Below are 13409 nucleotides of genomic sequence, written 5' to 3' on the forward strand. Positions count from 1 at the left end.
CTTGGAAAAAAGCATTAGTTCCACAAGATATAGACTAAACTTCTCCTCAAGGTGTGCATACAAGAATACACAAAGTATACTCATGCACATTTTCAAAAAGAGGTCAAGAGAGAAGTTTACACTATATCTTAGTTCAAGCAAGCAAACTTTACCAAAAGAAAGAAATTTAAGGATTGGGAAGTAAAGCATATATTCATGAACCTCAAACCTCACAATGAAGGAGATTAAATGATTTTATCCCACTTTATCCTCATTGTTTGGTTGTCTTGAAAATTCAACTCCCCCTTGATCCATTATTATCCCTTACTTGCTTCGGTCCCGATTATGATCTCAATTGAGGTGACACTAATTGAAGAGGAGCACACTTAATGGGATCATGACTAATATATAAGAACTTTGAAGTCAACTTGAAAGTACTTAGAAGAACCTTGATGCAACACATAGAAAAGAGAAAGCATTAAAAGCACAAGGGAGAGTTTTACGAATAATAATCCTTTGGATGTGGAAGGTAAGTGAATCAATTATTCATGAAGCCTCATAATATAGACTAAATTCTCCCTTAAAGTAGTGCATACATATGATGGAAGGCAAGTTTATGTGCACCATTAGACATTTAAGCCACAAGAGGAATTTAATCTATATTATGGAAGGTAGCCAAAAAGATACAATGAAGTACCAATTAAAAGAGAGAATTTTGCATAGCTTCGAGGGTGTTTTCACTTCTCATTAGACTAAACGTAAATTTCACTTGTAAACAAGTTAGTCTCAAGATCACAAAACATAGGATAAGCTCCCCCAAAATATGTGCATCTAAGTATTTGAATTTATTGAAACATGCACGAGTTCATTTAAGACTCAAGAGGAGTGTACCCTATATTTTGGACCAAAGCACAAAAGAGATTTAAAAAAAAAAGAAAATACTTGTGCCAAGAACTACTTACAACTATGAAAGCATGTAGAGTACCATAAGATGTGAATGATGATTTGACAATATAGCATATATGAGCTTTTATGAGTGGAACACTCTAGAATTAAATGGTGTGCTCTTCCACTTCATTTGATCTTCACATTTGGCTTCTTTGGCTTGAAATTCAATTTATTCTTCAATGATGTGAGCCAAGTATCATCTATATCTTGCTTAATATGGAATATCAATATGATTCCAATCATGACCTTTTACTTGGTCTTCCCATCAATGATCCAATTCATTCATTTGAAGTCATTTAACTTTTCTTGCAAGGTCATCAACCAATGTAGGTCCTCAAGTGTTTCTTTTATCCTAAGTGGCACTTCTTTTTCAAATATCTTTATGAATATAGTTGACAAGGTAGTCTCTTGGATTCTTGGATGTGGCCCTTTTGGATTGATCTTGACTTGGTCCTTCTTCATCATTCTTCTAGAAGTTCATTGGAGTCCTCATTGGGTTGATCTTGACCTTGATCTTGATCATGAACTCGGACTTGGCCACTCTTCTTGCAATGTGTGGACTCTCCGCACTTATTTGCAGACTCTCCGTATTTTATCACAGCTAAAGGAATTTGATCGTTTTCTTCATCTTCTTCATCCTTCTTTTGATCTTGAGCTTCTTTGTGGCTTCACTTCTTCAATGGCTAGCTTTTTGATTGCCATCACCAAATATCTATCACCTATATTATTAACAAAATCTTGCTCTACTAGAGACCAGTTAAAAATATCATATTACACAAAGTATAAATTTTGCTCAAAGTTTACTTAGCCACCTTCAATTGCTCACAACCATGAAAAATTATGAACATTAGCACATATGCTAAGCTAGGTGACTAGATAGCTCAAGTTAGATACTTGTTACTGAGATGTTATTGAAGATTGAAATAAAGCAATAATCCACACTCTTGGCACTTATTTCCAAATATTATGAGAAAGCCCAATTTGAAAGAATCTTGAGATGAGATATCCAATATAGTTCCTCTCAAGCAAGCTAAGTCTTCAATATAACTCCAAGTACCTATTTAACCCTTTTAAGTATATTTTGGTATTCAAGCTATGTTAGGTCCTTCCTGGTTAGTCACAAAAGACTTATGCACCCAAATGACCTTTGTGCTAGCAAATGATGAACTAATCATCTTAGTAGCACAAGTTTTATTTTTGGCATTCCTAAGCGATAAATCATAATCAATTGAAGATTTAAGCTTAGGGATGTTACTAATGAGATAATTCTTACCAATATGTCTATTGGCACGGCAAGTGTAGCAAATGCGGTGCATATCCTTGCAAGATGTCTTCTCATCTTGCTTCTTGCTTGCTTTCTTACCGGTGAGCCTCTTCCTTGATCATATCATGTAGAGATATGATGCAATTTTATGTCCCTTCTCATTGCATCTATAGCACTTTCTCTTGCTTCTTCTTGTTTTCTTCTTTGGAAGTGTGCTCTTGTCATCAACCTTGTTCGAACATATAGAGGCATAGTGTCTCATGCTTGAGCACTTGAAGCACTTCACATGAGCCTTGTTCTTATATTGGCTCTTACTCATGTCCTTCTATTCTTTCTTTAAGGAGCAATATCTCACATGATGACCCTCATTTTTGCACTTGAAGCAAGTGATGAGAGCCTTGCTCTTCTTTTGTTCTTGTCCTTTGATCTTGACATTATTGGATTTGTTCTTCTTGTTGGATTTTGCTTCAAGTTCATGATCCTTGTGCTTCTCATTTTTACCTACATGATCTAAGTCACAAGTAGTGCTTAGGGAAATGTTTGCTTGAGAGCAACAAGAGTTAGCACAAGGTAATTCAATATGAACTAGTGAGTATGTGCACTTGTGCATGTAAGGTTGGTAGGATTTTACCGTTGTTAACACAACCTCATAAACTATTTCTAGCATGGCATGTGAGTCCACAGGATTTTTATGAGAGCACACAAGCTCATCATGATTTTCTTTCAAAGCCACATACTTGCTAGTGAGATCTTCAAGTTGAGCCTTTAGCTCTCAATTTGCTTTCTCCAATTGAGCTACATAAGAAGTAGAGTTAGTAGCATAAGTATGCTTAATGATAATTTTTCATATCTATGGACCAAGAATTCATGAGAGCACTTAAGCTCTTCATGCTCTTTGATCAAAGTCTTCAACTCTTTAAACTTCTTAATGAGACACTCTTTTTTCTTCTCATGATCTTCCTCTTGTCTCTTGATGATCTTTAAGAGCTTCATCACTTTTAGCTTGTCCTTCTTGCTCAAGTGATCAAATCAAGGTCTTCATCTTCACTCTTATCATCACTATCATCCTCACTCTCATCTTCACTCTCACTTTCCACCTCCTTAGTAAGCCTCTTCTTGTTTCTTGCTATATAGCACATGTGGGCTTCGACAAAGGAAATTGAGCAACTAGGTGAGGTTGATTCTTCACTTGGCTGGTGGCGGCCATAATCTTCTTCTTCTTTCAAAAGGTTAGTTTCAGAAGAACTAGAGGAAGTAGAGGTACCGTAAGTAAGGCTATTGTTCCTACTCACTATTTTATTATCTTGATAATAATCATATATTGGTGAGGAGGTGAATATGGCAAAGTCATCTTCACCATCGGAGAGCACTTCATCACCACTATTGGACTTGTCATATCTTTATTTAAGAGTTGTCCAATAAGATTAGCATCCTCAAACATACTACCATCTTCAAACACATCTTCACTCAAAGCATGGATTAAAATATTAGTAGCTTGAGCATTAAGATACAGACATATCTCTTCCTCTTTGGATAAGTTGAACTAATCAACACTAGGAGGAGAAACACTCACATCTACAATCCGCTCGAATTGAGGACCCATGGCCCGAAAAATACTAAGCACGTGAGCAGACCACAAAAGTAATTTGAACCATCTAATAAAAGAGGTTTTAAAGATTCATCACCGATAGTCGACATCTTCTCTCAAGGCGGTTAAGCCCAAAATTGAGAGTCTTGGCTCTGATATCAATTAAAAGAATTGAGATGTCACCTAGAGGGGGGATGAGTAGGTGATTCCTTACAATTCAAACAAACTTGCAGTGGATTAGTTAAAAGTGGAGTTTCCGCAAATTTTGTGGAGTCTCCGCACTTTTGTGGACCTTCCGCAAAAATAGAGGAAGCTCGAATGTAAACTACGTCTAATGAGTTCTAGCTCAAACCAAACTTGGTGATATGAGTCTAGAGGTGTCAACTAGTAGATCCACAAAGCACCTGCACTCATAAGTACGCACAACCAAATAGATCTTATGGAAAGCACAAATCAAAGCAAGAACTCTAAAGTAAACAAACTGAAGTGGAGACACAAAGATTTATTTTCTGAAGTTTGGATTCACCATTGTGATCCTACGTCTCCGTTGAGGAGGTTCCAAAGAGCCGGGTCTTTTTCAACCGTTTTTCTCGATCCACTAGCTTTATCTCTTCTCTTGTGGAGGCGAGATAGACCTTCACAAACTTTCTCGCAGCTCACCACAAGCACGGGAACTCATTGGGCGTCCACTAGCTTGATCTCTTCTCTTGCGAAGGCGAGATAGACCTTCACAAACTTTTTCACGGCTCACCACGAGCACGGGAGCTCACCAGGTGACACCTAGCTGCCGAGGAGGCTTCACCTCCAAAAATAACAAATGCTTCACGAATTGCTTGACGAAGCCCACAAGTGCTCAAGGACGGATTGCTCTCTCTTGTGCTCTCAAACACCAATCTCTCAACCCAACTCTTAGAATTTCTCACAAATCACGCACACATCTCACAAAGAGGGATTGTGAAGGGCTCTATAAGCCTTTGTCTTAGTTGTGGACGTGAGAAATACCAGCACTAGCATCAACACCCCTGCAAATGAAGGGAAGGGGTATAAATACCCCCACACACAAGAACTAGCCGTTACAGTCACAAAGGTGCAGAGTCTCCGCAAAAAACTAGACGTTAGACCTAAAATTTGCGAACCCTTCGCAAAAATACGGACTATTGGCAAAAAGGTGCGGACACTCAGTAAAAATGCAGACTATCCGCAAAAAAGTGCGGACACTCCGCAGCTTAACAAAACAGACCAGGTCACCATAATAAAAATACCTACCTTTTTACTACGAACTCCGATTTCGATGATCTTAGACTCTACGGAAAGCTTATTCGGAGAGCTATCCATCCCAACCAAAAACAAGCTCCAAGATCACCAGGTGCAAGTGTTGTGATATGTGTTTTTCTCAAGTTAGCATTTATGTTTGGTTAGTTTAAGCACTGAGACTTGTCAAACCATTCTATGTTGTATCCCTCTTGATAGAGTGGTATACCTATACTCAAGGTCAAATATGAAATCTATTTCAACCTTTTGAGCTTGGTCAACTTCAACTCATCACTTCTTTTCAATTTCACTTTATAAGGGTGCAACTTTTTCTTGTCTCTTTTTTTTAGCATATCCTCCTTGAGCTTATGACTTGGAATTCTTAAACACATATAGTCAAAAATCAACTTGACATCCTCAAACCACTTTAAACCTTATGATTCAACAATGATTTGATGCTTGACAGCATATGACTGCTTATGACCTTGATCGGTCCCTCGGCGTTAGGTCAATATTTGCTCCTTCTCCATTGCATAGGTCCCTAAGCGCCAAGCTATTTGCTTACCCTTATCCACTTATATGGTCCTTCATAGCCAAGCCATTACCACCCCTTTACCATCTTGCCATCTTGAGTCATACATAGCCTCACATCAACAATATGCATTCATTGAATTCCATTTCTTCAATAACATGATATTTTCTTGAATATTGGTTTCTATATCAATCTTGTGATCAAACAAGCTTATATGTTGATTTTCTCTGAATTGCTAAGCCCTTGATCAACTTTCTTCTTTCTTGATTAAGAATATCATTCATGTGACCAAGTAACCTATCATTACAATTCCCTTTGATTTATCATTGCTCTTGATCACATATCTCTTCATCATCAATATGCACTCAAGTATTATATTTCTTCAACTTAATCTACATTTCATTATCTTTCTTCATATTAATTATGTGAACAAACAAGCTTCCATATAAACTCTTCTTGATTAACTAAACCTTTGATCACTTATCTTTTTTCTTATCAAGATACCAACTTTGTGACTAAGCAAGATCTCAACTAAATCTACCTTGATTTGCAAAGCTCTCAACTAAATCTTTTTTTTATTATGCAAGCAAACAACCAATAGAACCATATAATTGCACTTGCATCCTTGCCTCTTTTGCCCATTTTAATCTTTGCTTGTCATTTTTTACTTTTACATACTTCATATGACATGAGCTTGACTTTGTTATTTGCAAGTAGGAACCTATTTAAGTTCAATAAATTTACTAGTTCTTTAATTATTTTGTCATTCAACTACCAAAATTCATTAAAGGGCTTAGATGCACTTTCACATAGGAGAGCTACCGAACGAATACGTCAGGAGCGATACCGTAATTTGATTACAGATAGGATCCAAAAAATTAGTAGATAATCCTCTATTAATTTTTCTCCTAATTTCTTTATTTATTTTCATCATTAGTAAAATAATTTATATATTCGTAGCCGGTAGGAGGCGCAGAGGCCAGAGAAAGAATGTGGATATCAAAAGTGAATAAAATATTTAAATTTAAAGGTTTTTATTAGATATGAGGGGAGTAAGAGAAGAGCTAACGCGAGAACAGACTTATGTTTTATATTGTAATTTTTTAATATAATTTCTCTTCGAAAATAAAAATTTGATTTTTGTTTAATACCGTCCCGTCCCATTAACCACAAGAACTCGCAGAAAGAAAGGGAAAAAATAATTGAGGCCAAAAAAGGACAACCAGACCAAAGTAAAGCGAAGGCACGAGGAAACCGAGGGCGAGACCAAACCCGGGCGGCGGCGGCGGCCCCATGGCGATGACCGGCGGGAAGGCGGCGGACATCCAGCCGCCGTCGGCGTCCTACTCCTCCTCGTCCTCATCGTCCTCGCCGTCTGCCCCGCCGGCCGGGTGGCCCCACCGCGGCGGCAGGAGGCGGCCCGACATCCTCAGCATCCTCCGGGTAACAAGCAAATACTGTTCCGTTCTCATTCGATCTCTCGACGCCGGCGAGCCAGGCTGGCTCGTTCGCCATTCGGTGGCGTCCGGCGGCCTCGCCGATGCTCGATAAGAGCCTTTAGTTAACGAGCCTGTTGTTATTGTGAATTATGAACACTAATCAGGGCATAGTTGCTTCAAGTTAAATTTGCTAGCGTTTGCTTCCGGTGCTGGGTGATACGTACGATCATCTGGCTCCCAGTTCTTCCTATTGAAAAGAAGGAAGGAGGAAGAGGAATTGATAAGAACAATAGGGGAAGCGGAATGGAAAAGAAGGAAGGCGATCCGTGCCTTACAGGAGAGGATGCAACTTTCTCTTGGGTTGCTCACAGTGTTGGAAGGTGTAGATAGCGTGGGGATTTGTTTGATGGTGAGGCCGGTAGAAGAGGAGAGGGCTGGGTAAATTAGAAGTGGATGCAAGCAGGGTTTGGCACAGGCGCGCAAGTGGTAATATGTGAGGTGAATTTAACCCCAAAAAAGAAAAAAAAAAACATGTGAGGTGGATTTGGTGAGTTATGGATTATTCAAGTCAGGGAATGCTAAAGTCAGGCCTTTTATAAATTTTTGTTCTATACTTTTGCGACCCTTCAGGGTCTGTGGAAGTGGAACTGGAACATTGCCCTTTTTGGTCTCAGACAAAAACAATTCTCAATCTGAATGTCATATCGCAATTTTCAGTAGTTGTCTACGTGGGTTAATTGAATTATGATGGATCATTGGATTCTGACGAATGCCACACAAATGTTAGTCAGCCCAATGCATAGGATCCATGCGAGAGCGTATCATGTGGAAGTGGGTTGACTTTTGAAAATCGCAAATCCATTGAAAATCACATGTAGAAGTTCTCCAAAATGTTTTAAATAACTGTGAGCTATAGGTAACGAAATGTTCTACAGACATGCATAATTCTGAGAACAAAGTCAACACCATTTGTGAGATACAAAAAGCTGAATTGCAACTTGTGAGTGTATAACAATGCTAAATTGCTAATGTACCAATGCACATTATTAGGAACTGTTACAGGAGCAATCTGTTTTTCTTTTATGTCGCAAATGAGATTTAATTTGTTCTTGAAATTTTGATAGGTTATGGACCGTGTTCTTAACTGTAGCTACAAATATTGAGAACTTTGACGTATTGTTTCAAAGAATTCGCATCGTTTTCAAAAGATAGCCCATTTTCCCCAGACTTATGCACATGGCTAAGTATATAGAAGATAGGTTGTGTATGTAATGATCCCTATGCCCCAAAGTGTTGTCTACATGGAAGCATGGGAATGTCCACATGACCATCAGGATTTGGCCATGTCCACTGTTTTGGAGATAGAGAATTATAACCAACTCTCTCTAGATCATCCTTTTTTCTCCAGTTGTGTGCTTTCTTTTGGGCGTATTCCTTTTATCAGATCACGCTCCTTTAATATAGGAGCATTGCTATCAAAGTTTTTCTTTTACACTTCGAAAACATACCATTCCCACTTGCCATCTTGTCCAACTAGCACTGGGCATCTTCATTCTTCGATGATTTGCCTCTCCCACCTACTCTCATACTCTTTCGAGCTCCTTCTCCAAAACTAGCAAGGCGACAAGCTCCCGGGTGATGATGAGCTTGTTAGTGGCAGAATGACCTCTGGTAGGTTGGGGGTGCGGGATACTAGGTGGATGTCAGTGGTAGGTGGAATTTCACGGCAGGGGAGATGTGATGGTGGGTATTGGATGGTGACAGGGATCTAATGGTGAAGGGTGGAATTTCGTGGTAGGAGAGTTGTGATGGCTGATATTTGATGGTGATAGAAATCTAATGGTGAAGACGACAATATTGGGTGGCAGTGAGGATGTTAGAGTAGTGGCAAAGGGAGTTGGTGGTGGTGATAAGTGGCACAACTGTTAGCAATTCAATCCTTTTAGTTCAGTAGTATACTAGTTAAGTTATTCATTTTTATGGGTTCTTTTTTATGACATGGTAAACTTCATTACCATTGTAAATGTCAATCTTATGACATTTTGGATTACATATCCTTTTGTTGGTTTTGTTTGGTCTATGCTATAACTATTGCCAGTATTTTGTTAAAATGAATCTACTGATGTCATTTTTTTAACCATGTCTACATGTATGATGAAGAGCGCAGCATGTCTCAATGCATCATCTTCTGACACTGGAAGAGGACGGAGTAAGTTGTCAAGCAACAAAGTAACACATGGATTTCACTTAGTCGAAGGACGATCTGGCCATGACATGGAAGACTACCATGTGGCGGAATATAGATATGAAAATAATCACGAACTTGGCCTTTTTGCCATTTATGATGGTCATTTGGGAGATAGTGTGGCCAGTTATTTGAAAGCTAATCTTTTTAACAACATACTGAAAGAGGTAAGCTTTACTTTCTGTTCTTTTCTGCCCCTGTAAAACGTGAAATGTGTTCATGATCACATCTATACATGAAGCATTATTGTAATGAAATATCTATTTCTGATATTTCTACTACAAAGATACGCATCCAATTCCCTTTCTGTCGTGTTTGCAGCCTCTCTTCTGGTCGGATCCTCAAGAAGCTATTAAAAGTGCTTACAGCTCTACAAACAAATATATTCTGGAAAATTCTAAACAACTAGGACCGGGTGGTTCAACAGCAGTTACTGCTATTGTAGTTGATGGTACAGATATGTGGATAGCAAATATAGGCGATTCAAGAGCTGTTGTGTGTGAAAGAGGTACTGCTAATCAACTTACCATTGATCATGAACCCCATACCACTAATGAACGAAAGAGGATAGAAAAGCAAGGTGGTTTTGTTTCTACTTTCCCTGGTAAGTGTCTAGTTTCCTAATTCTCTCATCATTGTTCTATCCAATTGCAATGTAAAGTGTCTCAATGCATTTTCTAGTTGCTGATAGGTGATGTTCCTCGTGTAAATGGTCAACTTGCTGTTGCAAGAGCATTTGGTGATCAGAGCCTCAAGGCGCACTTGAGCTCTGAACCCGATGTTAAGCATATACATATAAACTCAAGTATAGAATTTGTCATACTTGCCAGTGATGGATTATGGAAGGTATGTGTTCTCCTTGCCAATTTTACTTCATTTTAGTCACTTTCTATAGTGCAAGAATTTGTAACCATGTATGGTAATTTCATTTTGGATATCCAATCCGAATTCCTTTTTCCTAATTATGTCTCTCCCCTAGTTTATATTTACCTTTGTCTTTGAGGAAGATCAGAAAACTTGTGACTTCCTAAGACCCATGTGACTGATCTTCGGTGTAGCTTTGTCTTGTTCCTAGAGTTCAGCTCTTGACCTTATAGTAAATGAAGTCTCTGATGAGTGATGACATATTCGTCAAGAAGTTACATCATGCATGATGCATCCCTCCAAACACTATAATTAGTGGTCCTGTTAAAATACTGCAGTTTCTTGTTTTATGTTCAAATGTTCAATACAAATCTATATGCCCAACTGACAAATCAACACAGTGAGCCATCTATAATTCTGACTTGCATTTTTAAAAGTCTGCTTATAAATCAGTTCTTTGGCTTTGTCTTCGCTGTGTAAAGGTAATGAAGAACCAGGAAGCTGTTGATCTGGTGAAGTCAACCAAGGACCCGCGAACAGCAGCAAAGCGATTAACGTCCCAGGCCCTCACAAGGATGAGCAAGGACGATATCTCATGCATCGTCATCCGTTTCCGATGCTGAGTCTCACATCGTTTCGTGCTCAGAGGCCGGATCTTCCCCCTCACGCCATGGCCCAGCCGTCTGCTGTCTCGTTTCCTCCTGCGTGCCAGATCTCTGTAAATTGTGGCTGCTGGCATCTGGACCTACAGTAGTAACACAGGACTGGACTGGACAGGCTCTCAAGCGATCAAGGTCTGGAAATGTTGGGCCTGGGTGTTTTCTGTGTGTGAAGGATGTCCGTTTCTATGTGCATATATATATACACGTTAGAACTTAGAAGCAAAATATATTGTCGGGCTGAGGAGAAGAAATAATACACCGCCCATTGATACACAGACGGTGCAGATTGTGTAAGGCTGTAATAATTTGGTGATGATTTTTCGTGCCCCGTGTGTGCGCGTTGAACTCTTCTGTGTATATATATGTACACTTAAGATATAAAAGATTGTTCCTTTGCCATTCGCTCGTTCCAATGAGGGACTATATGTCTCAATAAGGGTGTTTGTACCGGTCAGCTTGGGTGCGATTGGTTGTATGGGGTCTTACCTGTACGAACTGTATATGTAGATAGAGTGTTATCATATTTTTTAAAAAGAAGAGTGTTTGATTGGTTGTATCTATCTAGACAGGTTGGACTGAGTTTCTGTTTGCTAGGAAGAGCTTATTTCATCATGTCGAACGTAATGGTGTGACAAATCCAGGACCGGCTCTAGGCCAGGGCGAGGGGTGTGACTGCCTAGGGCCCAAGCCAGAGGGGGCCCAAGTTTGCTCCTGCTGCACTTTATATCTTTCCGTCTGTCCCAGTCTCCTGTGCAGCCAGGCCAGCAGGCCAGTACAAGCTGTTGTGCACATGCAGTGATACCGCGATGGGCTGATGACTCGTGTAAGCCGTGATTTTGTTTGCCAGTTGCCTACTTGCCTCGGCCAGTCGCCCTCCGTGCAAATCACAAGCCCGCAGACTGCACCCGGCACATCGCAGTGCCAACGCAGAAGGGGACAGCCGCCAGTTGCCAGCCGGATCGAACAACAGTCGCGCCGTGCGTTTGTGCCGTGCGGCTGTGCCGCCGATCGCCTATTAGGCTATTCGCTGATTCTCCTTGCCTCGCCCTCGCGCTTGTTGCCTTGTCGGGGATCGTCTTCCGCGTGACTAGTGAGATCATCTTTTTCCTGTTTGCTTATTTCATTTGTCTAGACTTAATTTGTACGGTTACTCGGTTAGTATAACTATAGTATAAACTCAGAAAATACTATTGATTGTTATCTATTTAGTCCGCAAATTAAGTTATTCATTAACTAATAGATGATCCATTCCCCATTGGTTAGGTCGTTAGAGTTCTTGTTGCTTACTTTTCTTTCTAATTTTAGGTGTTAGAATGTTACCTAAGAAGCATTTGTCGGGTACTGAGAAAAGGAAAAAAAGAAAATGAGAAGATCAGTTTATTGAATCGCAAAAGGGTGCTATACATAAGTTCTTTTCAGTTTCAAGTAATGTTGTTCCCGGTGATAATCCTAAAGAGGTAGATGATTGTAGTACAGAAGATCAAGGGCAGTAACCTAATCATAATTTAAATGCAGAAGTTGATGTCAATGAGGATGCTACAGGGGAACAAAATTTATCGCTTTCATCTGATATTGAAAATTCAAATGCTGATGAACAAAAAGATTCTCTGTTAGCTATCTATGATCCTAGAACATGAGACAATCTTGACAATAGGGGAAGAGATATCTTAATTGAAAAAGGGCCTGTGAGAGAATTAAATTTGCAGTTCCCTTCAGATAGCAGTGGTAGACATTTTTCATATGCTTACTACTCCAGAAAGTTAAGTAATGGCGAGGTTGTTGATAGAAAGTGGTTGGTTTACTCTAAGCATGTGGATAAAGTTTACTGTTTTTTGCTGCCGATTGTTCAAATCAAATCAGACCAAAACTTTGTTGGCATATGATGAATTGAGGGACTGGAAGCATCTCAGTGGGAGACTCAAACAGCATGAGAACATTGTTGAGCATATAACAAACATGAATACTTGGAATGAACTTAGGTTGAGGTTAAGTAAATATCAGACAATTGATGATGATTTGCAACGATAAATTGCAAAGGAAAAAGAGCGTTGGAGACAGGTTTTGGTAAGAATAGTTTCTGCTGTGAAGTTTCTTGCTAAATATAATTTGGCCTTTCGATGATCAAATGAAAAACTTTATCAGGATAACAATGGTAATTTTCTGGGCATAATTGAAATGATTGCTGAATTTGATTTTGTGATGCAAGAACACATTAGACGCATTCAAAATAATGAAATTCATCATCATTATCTTGGCCACAATATTCAGATGAGGGGGGTGTTGGGCTTAGAGAGAGAGAGAGAGAGCCTGAGACAGATTTTTGTTTTCCTTTTCTTTTTCTCATTTCTTTACTCCTTCCCCTATTTATGTGCATCAATTTACATATTTGGTTTATGAAAAAGGGACATTAGGACATTATTTAATATTTTTGTTGAGAATTTTTTATATCACAAAATTAGGCTGTGACATTTGAGACGAGCGAATATTGTTTTGTTTGATGGATGTCCAATTCCTAATGACTTAGTGAGTTTACAGTTGTAGGGTACGGTGGACTTGGGAGGGATGTAGAATTGGCAAAAATGAGTGCACGGTCCCAAAGAAATATATTCTAATGTGTCTCACATGGATGCCTTAGTC

The 13409-nt window shown here is 39.2% G+C and overlaps 1 protein-coding gene across 2 annotated transcripts; it reads left to right on the forward strand.

Annotated features, from left to right (window-relative positions):
• The first annotated feature begins 6750 nt into the window (after window positions 1-6750).
• On the forward strand, window positions 6751-11171 carry LOC133895519 (probable protein phosphatase 2C 44). Of its 2 annotated transcripts, none has more exons than XM_062335915.1 (5): window positions 6751-7005; window positions 9162-9413; window positions 9568-9850; window positions 9938-10092; window positions 10593-11171. In XM_062335915.1, the coding sequence occupies exons 1-5, from the start codon at window positions 6856-6858 to the stop codon at window positions 10731-10733; spliced, it is 981 nt and encodes a 326-aa protein (XP_062191899.1). In that variant the 5' UTR covers window positions 6751-6855; the 3' UTR covers window positions 10734-11171. The 2 variants fall into 2 exon arrangements, with proteins under 2 accessions (XP_062191899.1, XP_062191900.1); XM_062335916.1 differs by having other exon boundaries at window positions 6765-7005; window positions 9169-9413.
• The last annotated feature ends 2238 nt before the right edge of the window (window positions 11172-13409 follow it).

The sequence above is a fragment of the Phragmites australis genome, chromosome 16, assembly GCF_958298935.1.
Source record: "Phragmites australis chromosome 16, lpPhrAust1.1, whole genome shotgun sequence".
Classification (NCBI taxonomy): Eukaryota; Viridiplantae; Streptophyta; class Magnoliopsida; order Poales; family Poaceae; genus Phragmites; species Phragmites australis.